The sequence below is a fragment of the Gadus chalcogrammus genome, chromosome 18 (genome assembly GCF_026213295.1).
Source record: "Gadus chalcogrammus isolate NIFS_2021 chromosome 18, NIFS_Gcha_1.0, whole genome shotgun sequence".
NCBI lineage: Eukaryota > Metazoa > Chordata > Actinopteri > Gadiformes > Gadidae > Gadus > Gadus chalcogrammus.
Window position 1 is genome coordinate 11,507,621 of NC_079429.1, and position 12,488 is coordinate 11,520,108.

The 12,488-nt window shown below is 39.4% G+C and overlaps 1 protein-coding gene across 1 annotated transcript; it reads right to left on the reverse strand.

Moving 5' to 3' along the window:
- Positions 1–1,104: 1,104 nt before the first annotated feature.
- On the reverse strand, positions 1,105–5,594 carry LOC130371402 (cell death-inducing p53-target protein 1 homolog). Its single transcript, XM_056577174.1, has 6 exons — positions 4,842–5,594; positions 4,281–4,370; positions 4,032–4,064; positions 3,746–3,820; positions 3,374–3,494; positions 1,105–2,323 (listed from the first exon to the last, which is right to left on the reverse strand). The coding sequence occupies exons 1-6, from the start codon at positions 5,023–5,025 to the stop codon at positions 2,215–2,217; spliced, it is 612 nt and encodes a 203-aa protein (XP_056433149.1). The 5' UTR covers positions 5,026–5,594; the 3' UTR covers positions 1,105–2,214.
- Positions 5,595–12,488: the final 6,894 nt, after the last annotated feature.

Genomic DNA, 12,488 nt, shown 5'->3' on the forward strand with positions numbered 1-12,488 from the left:
TTTGGCGGTGGAAACGCAACCCGTACCGCACCTTTGCGAACCGAACCGTTCCGCACCCTGCAGTGGAAACGCGGCATTAGACGCCTGAAAGGGTGCCGGAAAATTCGAGCTACACACCCCCTCCGTTGATTGGTCGACAGAACTGTCACTTCCGGGCGACGTGGGGATAAAAACAAACAAACAGTAGCCTTGAGGTATTATTCTTTACAATGAACATGTTGCGTAAAACGCTTGCTTAGGCGAACAAGGAGGTGGAGACGTTCCTCTGCATTCTTGGGGAGGAAGACGTGCAGAGGTAGCTCTTGGTTTAATGTGTTGCATTTAACTTTTCCATTGTTTTTATTGAGCAAGCTAAACTGTGTCACGCTGCTATGATGTCACGATGTTTACGTAGTGTGACTTCAGCCGAAACCTCAGCCGCCGACGATCGGGGTTGCCACAGTAGCTGCCGCGGCGATCGACATCCGGCCTACCATAAGGTACTGTCGGCGGTGGAAACGCGACCTCGGAACTGAGCTGGGCTATACCTCCCCCTCCCTACCGGACTGAGGCGAACCGAACCGTACCGCACCCTGCAGTGGAAACGCGGCATAAGGGAACCAAGATTGAGGTGAGGGTTGGGAGGTTGATGGATCTGTAAAGCAGTAATTAAAGTTTAATTCTGGCGAAAATTGAACCAAGGGTCTTTTTCGGCATGAAGACCCATAAAATAAGCCCTCCAGACACTTTTCCATTGATAATCGAGTACAGAGCTTGCCCACGAATGGCTGGAGCAATGTAACACCCCAAATGGCTTCCATTATTTTGGCTAGGAGCGGTCGAACGCTTCCAAATCGAAATTTTTTAACCACTGCTATTGCTTAAAATAGCACCAAACCTCTGCAGTAGCATATAATAGGGGCACCAAAAACATTTATCAAGAGCTGAGAATGTTAAGTTAGCCGGTCGATTTGTGTGGACTTCCTGGAAACATGAACCTACCGGTAAGGCTCAGACTTGGAAAACAGGCTTTTTTTTTTATAAACTCCTGGTACTCTTAAAGTTGATGATGCTTTGTTTTATGTGTAGGTACCCTAGTCATGCTACTGCAGAGGTTTGGTGCTATTTTGAGCAATATTAGTGGTTAAACAATGTTTAGAAGCGTTCACACCGCCCCCAGCCAATATATCAAAGCCATTTGGGCTGCTGCATTGCTCCGGGCATTCGCAGGCAGGCTCTTTACTCGATTATCAACGGGAAAAAAAGTGTCTGGGGGGCTTGTTTTATGGGTCTCCATGACAAAAAAAAAATACCCTGGTTTCAATTTTCGCTAGAATTACACTTTAAGTCAATGCATGATATTGAATGAAGCTCCGTCTGCTAGAGCAAATGAAATATGAGTATGCAGATTTCTCTGGTTCCTAAGCTAGCTCGATGGTCTTTGAAAGCAAAACCAAGGTCCACTGGTCTTCTTAGTTGATGTTGACCGATTTAATTTTGGTTGCCGTGGTGCACACGAGACGATCACGATCATGATTAGCTCTACAAAGTAAAATCTATTATTATGTATTTAAATAATTGAATACATAGATTAATAAATAAACTGAATTAAATCGATGCAGGATTAGGCCATAACATGTAATGCATTTTTATTAAATTTAACTTTTAAACTATTCATTTCCATAGTTCCATACCTTTCAAGCTAATATCTTTATAAAATATATATATATATATATTAAAAAAAATACTTAGAGCAGAGTTCCTTGTAATTTATAATCAACAACCTTTGCTGACTATTTGCATGGGTGAATTTGAAACCTGTTCCGGGTTCATGAACTATCATAATATACTAAGCTGGCGCCGTTTATTCGGCACTATTTGCATGACTGGCTGTTGCAAGATGTCATCTTGTCTATGTAAATATAAGACTTTTCGGGATACCATGTGACATCCACATAACATCAGTGTTATACACTTTCTTTGATAATGTCATCATCATACACAACAGTAGCCTATATACAAATGGAGCAATGTGATTAGAATCCAGTAGCAATCCAGGAGTAAAAGGTAATATCAATGTATATAATATGTAATAAGCATAATTTCAGGATGTCTCCTCTGTTCTCCCAAGGATATAATCACCTTTAAATATCAGTCCTTCATTCCAGGCTTCACTCCACTCACTCAATGAATGGATGAGTGATTTAATATTTTCCATACAGTCAAACGACAGTGTCATATTTTTTCTCGTTTGTGTATTGTGGTCTGGCACGATGGACAGCTGTGTTGGACGTCCATGAGGTTGCCCACACAGAAAGGAATCAAACAGCATCCGCCAATACACCTGTGAGCAGGACACACAACACAGGGGGCATGAGATTGGAAATGGAGGATTGTAATGCCAACGCATGGACAGCTGCCTCAATGAAAGAAAACCAAAAACCTGTTCAAAGCACAGGCGGCCACTCTAACCAGGCAACGGATCAGAGTTTTCAGTTTGTTAGTTTTCGGAAGATCAGGCCTGAAATATCAAATTTTGGATGAATTATCTAAAATATGGGGGGACGGCTGGTTTCACTTTCTTTCACCTCACATTTGTTCCGTCCAATAGTGTAATGGAGGCACGCCATTGGTTGCCAGAAACCTAAAACTCTAAATGGCGGAGTCACGCCTTGTGCGATATTCTACCTAAGAAAAACTTGTTCATGCGAGTGGATGAAGATTTCAGAAGGGGTAAGAGGATATCTACAGTGGCTCGCTGGACGGTGTTGATTTGAAACCTTTACCGAAAAAAAATTCTCAATTGGATAGGCCTACAGCAATCCTAGCAACGAAACGGCTGAATTCAGCTCTGAGCGACAATAAAATACATATTTCTTCTCAACAAAATCTTTGTGCAGTCGTATGTTTTTCTTTTAGGGAAAATATAACTACCAGTTTGTTTACTACTGCCCCGATAGCGATATAAACACCGCTCTACATCAGCAACAGGCATCTTTGTTGTTGTTGAAAATGCCTCTACAGTGTCATCATTATTATCCCGCCTCGTGTTAACAGTTGTTATTGGTCAGTCTATTTCGTAGCTGGCATAAATCTTTTGGTGAGGGAAGGGGGGCCAGACCTTATCGGCAGAGCAAATGAAACATGAGCTTGTGAGATTCGTCAAGTTCACAGGCTAGCACGCTGTTGTCTCCCAAATCTGAGATTTTTAGATTATTCATCTTCATCCACTCGGTTCACTTGAATATCTCCGTAACAATCCGTACAAAACAGCAAACAAGGACTTAATCCGCCCCTTTGCAGTTTTTGGTTTCCGACCCGCGCCCTGTTCCGTCTCTGGCCGGAATTTCTGCTGTGGTAGAACTGCTGTGTCCCAGATTAGTGAAGATATTACCCGAACATGGCCAACAGGCAACACAGCATCCAATTGGCATCTCCCCGTTTCTTGTCAATTTTTGTGGTTACGACCTCTCCACAGTTGGGGCACCCGGTGATGGCAGGCTCCCTGCCCAGTTCTTTCACATAAAGGGATGAGCAGAGGATAGGTCTGAGTTCACTGGGTACAGGTGTTTAATATGGGGTACATTTGCATTTGAAGAGTATAATGGTATGTGAGGGTTTGTTGTGCATAATCCCGTAGGATTACATATATATATTCTTCCAAATGCATGACGTGGCACCAGACCACTTTAGGTGAAGTGTATGTTTAGTTAAATGTTCCTGCCTCGATGTCGGTCAGGTTAGTTTGTTGATTTGCTGATCTCACCTGCAATAGGAACTTCTTTATTAGCTTTGGGGACACGTTCACATGGAGGCGGTGCAGGCCAGTGGAGGCATTCCTCTAAAAGAAGAGGGGAGGGGGTGGTTATTCTAGTAGTGGTAAGGATATCTGACTCCTTTTAGTTAAGATATCTGACTGCTAGTGGTGAGGGTCTCTGAGTCCTAGTGGTGGGGGTCTCTGAGTCCTAGTGTCGAGGGTATCTGAGTCCTAGTGGTGGGGGTAAATCCTATAGGGTTTGCCCTGATGCCTTTATGACTTAGTTTGTTCTCACCTGCCGTAGGACTTGTCAAATCCTCGTCGTCATCTTCAGCAAACCAACAACAAAAGACAACTCCATGTCAGATGCATACTGTGTGTCAATGTTTTAACCTAAAACTTGTTTGAAAGCTGACCACAATAGGACACGATATAAATGAGCAAGAACACTATAAAACAGTGAGAAGGCATTCACAAAACACATTGGTGAGGTCCAGTTAAAGTCCAGATGCCTCGACATGGACTGAGAGCCACCTTTTCCTACCTTCAAAGAAGCCCAGTTCTCTCGCTTTACATGTCAGGTGTCGAAGCTCAGCTGAGATCGCCGCTAGCTCAGGGGACTGCACTTCCTCCTCTGGCTCACAGCACAAAGATACATTTATTAAATAATGTGTTCAACAACAGAATTCAAACACAATAACTCACAGACTCCTATCTATATTAGATTATTTTTGTTGATGCCTAAAAATGTTCTCATAATGAATGTATTTTAATTTGACTTTGATGTATAGGCCTTTATAAATACAAAATGGATTTAAATAAAAAAATATAAACTTAATTTTCTTATGATTTATATATCAATTATATTTTAGTTGTTGTTTATTTAATTTTATATAAAATACAATTCTAGTAATAGTTAGTTCAATAGTTTATATATTTGATTATTACATTTCTGTATGTTATTACAGACAAATGTTTATTACTTTCCTTAAAACTCCTGTTTTTATCGACAAATCAACCCACCTCTATCTATGTGAATTGAATTCTGATTGTTACCATGAATATAGGCCTGTACGTTTGAATAGTTCCTCATATTTTCACTCACCCTGGCTCTCCGATACCCTCATCCTGAACTGCTCTCCCTTCAACAGCACCTTGCGACGGAACTTGAGTTGTGCTATGCGTATCTTGATCATGTCCAATGTGTCTAACTTGGGCCCCCCCTCAGGCTCGTACAAGCCAGGGTTCAAGACCTTAATGTGGGCCCCTAGGTCCAAGTATGGCTCCATCCCCAAGTTCTGAATATTCTCTGTGAAGAAGTTTGTTAAGGCTCACTTGTCCACCATGACGTCCAGGATTCTAAAGAATGTCAAAGTGGTCCTCCTCTTCTGGTTGTCTGAGCCTCAGAACGTGGTCTAGAGGTGTCTCGTATCGTTATGCTTGAAGGGCCTAAGGCTGAAGTCCTCCTGGTACCACTTCAGCATCTAACAGAACTGAGTGCCCAGGCGTTCTCCCGAATCCTGAAAGCGGAAATCTAACAAGGGCTGGATTGAACACACAAAAACGTAGGACTTATTCTTTACCGCAGCGATGTCATGTAGCCTTTGTTCAAACAGAGAGCTGATTTGGCCTCCAGCAGGCAGTTGAAGTAGGCCTACACAAGCACTCAAAGAAAGGCACTTGGGCATCAAAACAAACAAGCAACAATTCTTCTTGTGGAAATGATCCAGCCTGGTTACAGTAGAGCGGGCCTGTCGTTGTGCATCCTTGTGTTGTTCCTCATTTTGTATGCACTGCACGGCCCTGCCTCTGAAACGACCTGCGTGCCACTGTGGTGGAGGTGTATGAACAGCCCTTGCTACAGTCTCTTATCTGTTTTGAACAAGCAAATCAGTTAGCCAGAAACCTGATAGGCAGATAGCTTGCATATATCATTTACATATAATATATTTTACTTAATGTCCCCCCCCCCCCTCTCTCTCTCTCTCTCTCTCTCTCTCTCTCTCTCTCTCTCTCTCTCTCTCTCTCTCTCCCCATCTCTCTCTCTCTCTCTCTCTCTCTCTCTCTCTCTCTCTCTCTCTCTCTCTCTCTCTCTCTCTCTCTCTCTCTCTCTCTCTCTCTCTCTCTCTCTCTCTCTCTCTCTCTCTCTCTCTCGACCCCAGTAACCCTCAACATCATGTGATACAACTGTAGACTACCAATTGTTCTTATTTATTATGTTTTTTAAAACCCTATTCACTGAAAGGGATATGGGATATAATCAGTGGCGGCTCGCGATCAAACATGTTGGTGGGGCACAGTAATAGACAGGGGGTCTGAGGTCCCCCCCCCCCCCCCATAATTTATTTTTGAATTTAATAGATTTGATTTCCTGTATTCTGGTGCATTTTATTTATTTACCTACTTTTCATTCAGATTCATAGCCTACATCCTGACCTGCAGGGCCTGGACAAGATTACACTGCATATACAGACCTACTTCATGGTCATTCCACCAGCCATTGCTATTTGACCCATTGTTGTTAAATCATGATCACTGTCCTATAGTGTCCATTTGTGAGTCTCAATGTCTACTTCAAATGCAGTTAGAAATATGGGACAGTTGCTTCATTTTGTAACTTGTGCTGCTGAGGGAGGTAGCCTATTTGATTGATTCGCTGAATTTTCCAATCATGTGGTGATAACAAAAAAGAAAAACGATACCATTGGCCTGGGGCGCACACTGGTGCGACCCGAGGGCGAATTTTCTTGCGCCAATGAAAAACTGTCTCTGCTTGATAGACAGCAAAAGGTTAGCGAACTTACATTGACTTCGACGTGGCCGGCGCTCCTGACTTGGAGGAGGGCTTTATTTCGAATGACCAATAACTAGCCTAGCCCAGATCATTGACATTCAGACGCATTTAAATGGTTGCTGGCAGTGAAAAGCATGTCACACAAATAGAGGTTAAACGCTATGTTTTTTTGTTGATTTATTTCGTAATGATAATATTTATTAATAGTTTGCAGATATATTCAAGTGAATATTTCACAGAGGGGCGGCGCCCTAGCGCCCCCTATTGACCCACCGCCACTGGTCGTGAGAGTTGCTGGTGTTGTATTTCCTCTGAGAAACGGATGAACAAAATGTTTGCAATGAGTTTGGCTTTGGATATGGTGGATAAACAGGGATTGAAAGAAGACACGCTGTTGATGGACTGAGGGGTCGAGGAGGACGAAACGGAATAATGAAGTCTTGCAGGTGGGAAGGGGGCAGGGGCTCAGGGGGAAGGGAAGGGAAGGGGTTGGGAAGGGGTTGGTAGATTCTTATTTCTATTTCATGCAAATTATAAAGTCAAGTATAACCATTGTGATGAATTTATTCGGTGTCTTGATGGTGCATTGATAAGTTCGGAGGATAACACTGTTGTTTTTATCAAAGGAAACATGAGGGGTAACACTGTCGATATTTATCCATTAAAACATAGGGGTTAACACTGTCGTTTTTTATTGGTCGCATTGAAAAAAAACGATAAGGGGTAACACTGTTGTTTTTTATTAGTCGTCATGATAAAAAAAAAAGGGGTAACAATGTTTTTTATTGGTCGTTATGAAAAAAACATAAGGGGTAACACTGTTGTTTTTTATTGGTTGTCATGAAAAAAAACATAAGGGGTAACACTGTTGTTTTTTATTGGTCGTCATGAAGAAAAACATAAAGGGGTAGTTCGGAATTTTGGACATAGGGCCTGATTCCGAAGTGAGCATTGGTATTCTATATCACTGGAGACAGTTTTCAACACATTTCATTCAGTCCTTCTAGTTGCAGAGTTCGCTCGTGCTAGGCTAGCGCAAGTCAACGGGCAATGCTAGCCTGCTATTAAAAACAGTCACCCACTCCACAGTACACCCGAGGTAAATCAATTATAACGACAGACTATACATCTAAATGTCTGTTTACAGAATAATGTTAGAAATAAAACCAACCTTGCATTGCATTGCATTTTGAGGGAATTGCGGGGTCTCAGCAGCAGTGTTTATATTCCTGTACGTAGGCTACGGCAGCGGCGGACTGATACCTAGGTTACCTGCCGCTGTCATTGCTACAAACGCAGAGTACAGTGAACGAAGGAATTCGACAAGCGTATTAAATTAACAAGATATGGCCACGTTTGGAGGAGTTAGCGATGCATCTGCTTTTGAAGACGATTATGAGGAATTTGTTGTATCCAACGAACCGTACATGTACGAGCCGGTGTTTTGATGTCAAAGCCAGCAGCAACAAGCCACAGTTGAGTCCTTTCTGGATCTCGCACTGGAAATTGGTGGAAACTTTGTGGTGCCCATCTGTACCGTTTATTTCTACAATTTCTGAAAGCACACTGAACCATCATGTTGCCTAGTCGTTCAATTGCGCTTCTGTCCCACGCTTCTCTGTTTACGTTCTTCTGTCGTGATTCGGTTACAAACCTAACCAGCGCATAGTAGAATTCCGCTTCTGCTGAGAAAGTAGTCCCTCGATGATTCATGCGATGCATGGTTAGTTTTATTTCTAACATTATTCTATCAACACAGACATTTAAATCTATAGTCTGGCGTTATAATTTAATAATTAATTTAATACGTTTTTAATAGCAGGCTAGCATTGCCCGTTGACTTGCGCTAGCCTAGCCTGAGCGAACTCTGCAACTAGAAGGACTGAATGAAATGTGTTGAAAACTGTCTCCAGTGATATAGAATACCAAATACGTCATGTTGTTTTGTATTGGTCGTCAAGAAAAAAAACGTAAGGGGTAACACTGTCGTTTTTTATTGGTCGTCATGAAAAAAAACGTAAGGGGTAACAATGTCGTTTTTTATTGGTCGTCATGAAAAAAAAAAACGGGGTAACACTGTTGTTTTATTATTGGTCGTCATGAAAAAAAACATAAGGGGTAACACTGTTGTTTTTAATTGGTCGTCATGAATAAAAAACATAAGGAGTAACACTGTTGTTGTTTTATTGGTCGTCATGAAAAGAAACATAAGGGGTAACACTGTCGTTTTTTATTGGTCGTCATGAAAAAAACCAAACGGGGTAACACTGTTGTTTTATTATTGGTCGTCATGAAAAAAAACATAAGGGGTAACACTGTTGTTTTTTATTGGTCGTCATGAAGAAAAACATAAGGGGTAACACTGTTGTTTTTAATTGGTCGTCATGAATAAAAAACATAAGGAGTAACACTGATGTTTTTTATTGATCGTCATGAAAAAAACATAAGGGGTAACACTGTTGTTTTTAATTGGTCGTCATGAATAAAAAACATAAGGAGTAACACTGATGTTTTTTATTGTTCGTCATAAAAAAAACATGACGAGCAATGACCAACACTGTTGTTTTTTATTTGTCGTCATGAAAAAAAACATAAGGGGTAACACTGTTTTTTTTTATTGGTCGTCATGAAAAAAAATATAAGGGGTAACACTGTTGTTTTTTATTTGTCGTCATGAAAAAAAACATAAGGGGTAACACTGTTTTTTTTTATTGGTCGTCATGAAAAAAAACATAAGGGGTGACACTGTCGATATCTATCAATTAAAACATAGGGGGTATCACTGTCATTTCTATCAAATGAAACATGAGGGGTGACACTGTCGCTTTTCTTTGGTCTTCATGAAAAAAACCATAAGGGGTAACACTGATATTTTTTATTGGTCGTCATGAAAAAAAACATAAGGGGTAACCCTGTTGTTTTGTATTGGTCGTCATGAAAAAAAACGTAAGGGGTAACACTGTCGTTTTTTATTGGTCGTCATGAAAAAAACCAAACGGGGTAACACTGTTGTTTTATTATTGGTCGTCATGAAAAAAAACATAAGGGGTAACACTGTTGTTTTTTATTGGTCGTCATGAAAAAAAACACTAGGGGTGACACTGTCGATATCTATCAATTAAAACAGGGGGTATCACTGTCGTTTCTATCAAATGAAACATGAGGGGTGACACTGTCGCTTTTCTTTGGTCTTCATGAAAAAAACCATAAGGGGTAACACTGATATTTTTTATTGGTCGTCATGGAAAAAAACATAAGGGGTAACACTGTTGTTTTGTATTGGTCGTCATGAATAAAAACATAAGGGGTAACACTGTTGTTTTTTATTGGTCGTCATGAAAAAAAACACTGTTGTTTTTTATTGGTCGTCATGAAAAAAAACATAAGGGGTAACACTGTTGTTTTTTATTGGTCGTCATGAAAAAAACCATAAGGATAACCACTGTTGTTTTTTATTGATTGTCATGAAAAAAACATAAGGGGTAACACTGTTGTTTTTCTTTGGTCGTCATGAAAAAAACATAAGGGGTAACACTGTTGTTTTTTTATTGGTCGTCATGAAAAAAAACATAAGGGGTAACACTGTTGTTTTTTATTGGTCGTCATGAAAAAAACCATAAGGATAACCACTGTTGTTTTTCTTTGGTCGTCATGAAAAAAACATAAGGGGTAACACTGTTGTTTTTTTATTGGTCGTCATGAAAAAAAACATAAGGGGTAACACTGTTTTTTATTGGTCGTCATAAAAAAAACATAAGGGGTAACACTGTTGTTTTTTTATTGGTCGTCATGAAAAAAAACATAAGGGGTAACACTGTTGTTTTTTATTGGTCGTCATGAAAAAAACCATAAGGATAACCACTGTTGTTTTTCTTTGGTCGTCATGAAAAAAACATAAGGGGTAACACTGTTGTTTTTTCATAGGTCGTCATGAAAAAAAACATAAGGGGTAACACTGTTTTTTATTGGTTGTCAAAAAAAAAAACATAAGGGGTAACACTGTTGTTTTTTTATTGGTCGTCATGAAAAAAAACATAAGGGGTAACACTGTTGTCTTTGTCAAATAAAATCTAAGGGGTAACACTGTTGTTTTTTATTGGTCGTCATGAAAAAAAACATAAGGGGTGACACTGTCGATATCTATCAATTAAAACATAGGGGGTATCACTGTCGTTTCTATCAAATGAAACATGAGGGGTGACACTGTCGCTTTTCTTTGGTCTTCATGAAAAAAACCATAAGGGGTAACACTGATATTTTTTATTGGTCGTCATGAAAAAAAACATAAGGGGTAACACTGTTGTTTTGTATTGGTCGTCATGAAAAAAAACGTAAGGGGTAACACTGTCGTTTTTTATTGGTCGTCATGAAAAAAACCAAACGGGGTAACACTGTTGTTTTATTATTGGTCGTCATGAAAAAAAACATAAGGGGTAACACTGTTGTTTTTTTATTGGTCGTCATGAAAAAAAACATAAGGGGTAACACTGTTTTTTATTGGTCGTCATAAAAAAAACATAAGGGGTAACACTGTTGTTTTTTTATTGGTCGTCATGAAAAAAAACATAAGGGGTAACACTGTTGTTTTTTATTGGTCGTCATGAAAAAAACCATAAGGATAACCACTGTTGTTTTTCTTTGGTCGTCATGAAAAAAACATAAGGGGTAACACTGTTGTTTTTTTATAGGTCGTCATGAAAAAAAACATAAGGGGTAACACTGTTTTTTATTGGTCGTCAAAAAAAAAAACATAAGGGGTAACACTGTTGTTTTTTTATTGGTCGTCATGAAAAAAAACATAAGGGGTAACACTGTTGTCTTTGTCAAATAAAATCTAAGGGGTAACACTGTTGTTTTTTATTGGTCGTCATGAAAAAAAACATAAGGGGTGACACTGTCGATATCTATCAATTAAAACATAGGGGGTATCACTGTCGTTTCTATCAAATGAAACATGAGGGGTGACACTGTCGCTTTTCTTTGGTCTTCATGAAAAAAACCATAAGGGGTAACACTGATATTTTTTATTGGTCGTCATGAAAAAAAACATAAGGGGTAACACTGTTGTTTTGTATTGGTCGTCATGAAAAAAAACGTAAGGGGTAACACTGTCGTTTTTTATTGGTCGTCATGAAAAAAACCAAACGGGGTAACACTGTTGTTTTATTATTGGTCGTCATGAAAAAAAACATAAGGGGTAACACTGTTGTTTTTTTATTGGTCGTCATGAAAAAAAACATAAGGGGTAACACTGTTTTTTATTGGTCGTCATAAAAAAAACATAAGGGGTAACACTGTTGTTTTTTTATTGGTCGTCATGAAAAAAAACATAAGGGGTAACACTGTTGTTTTTTATTGGTCGTCATGAAAAAAACCATAAGGATAACCACTGTTGTTTTTCTTTGGTCGTCATGAAAAAAACATAAGGGGTAACACTGTTGTTTTTTTATAGGTCGTCATGAAAAAAAACATAAGGGGTAACACTGTTTTTTATTGGTCGTCATAAAAAAAACATAAGGGGTAACACTGTTGTTTTTTTATTGGTCGTCATGAAAAAAAACATAAGGGGTAACACTGTTGTCTTTGTCAAATAAAATCTAAGGGGTAACACTGTTGTTTTTTATTGGTCGTCATGAAAAAAAACATAAGGGGTGACACTGTCGATATCTATCAATTAAAACATAGGGGGTATCACTGTCGTTTCTATCAAATGAAACATGAGGGGTGACACTGTCGCTTTTCTTTGGTCTTCATGAAAAAAACCATAAGGGGTAACACTGATATTTTTTATTGGTCGTCATGAAAAAAAACATAAGGGGTAACACTGTTGTTTTGTATTGGTCGTCATGAAAAAAAACGTAAGGGGTAACACTGTCGTTTTTTATTGGTCGTCATGAAAAAAACCAAACGGGGTAACACTGTTGTTTTATTATTGGTCGTCATGAAAAAAAACATAAG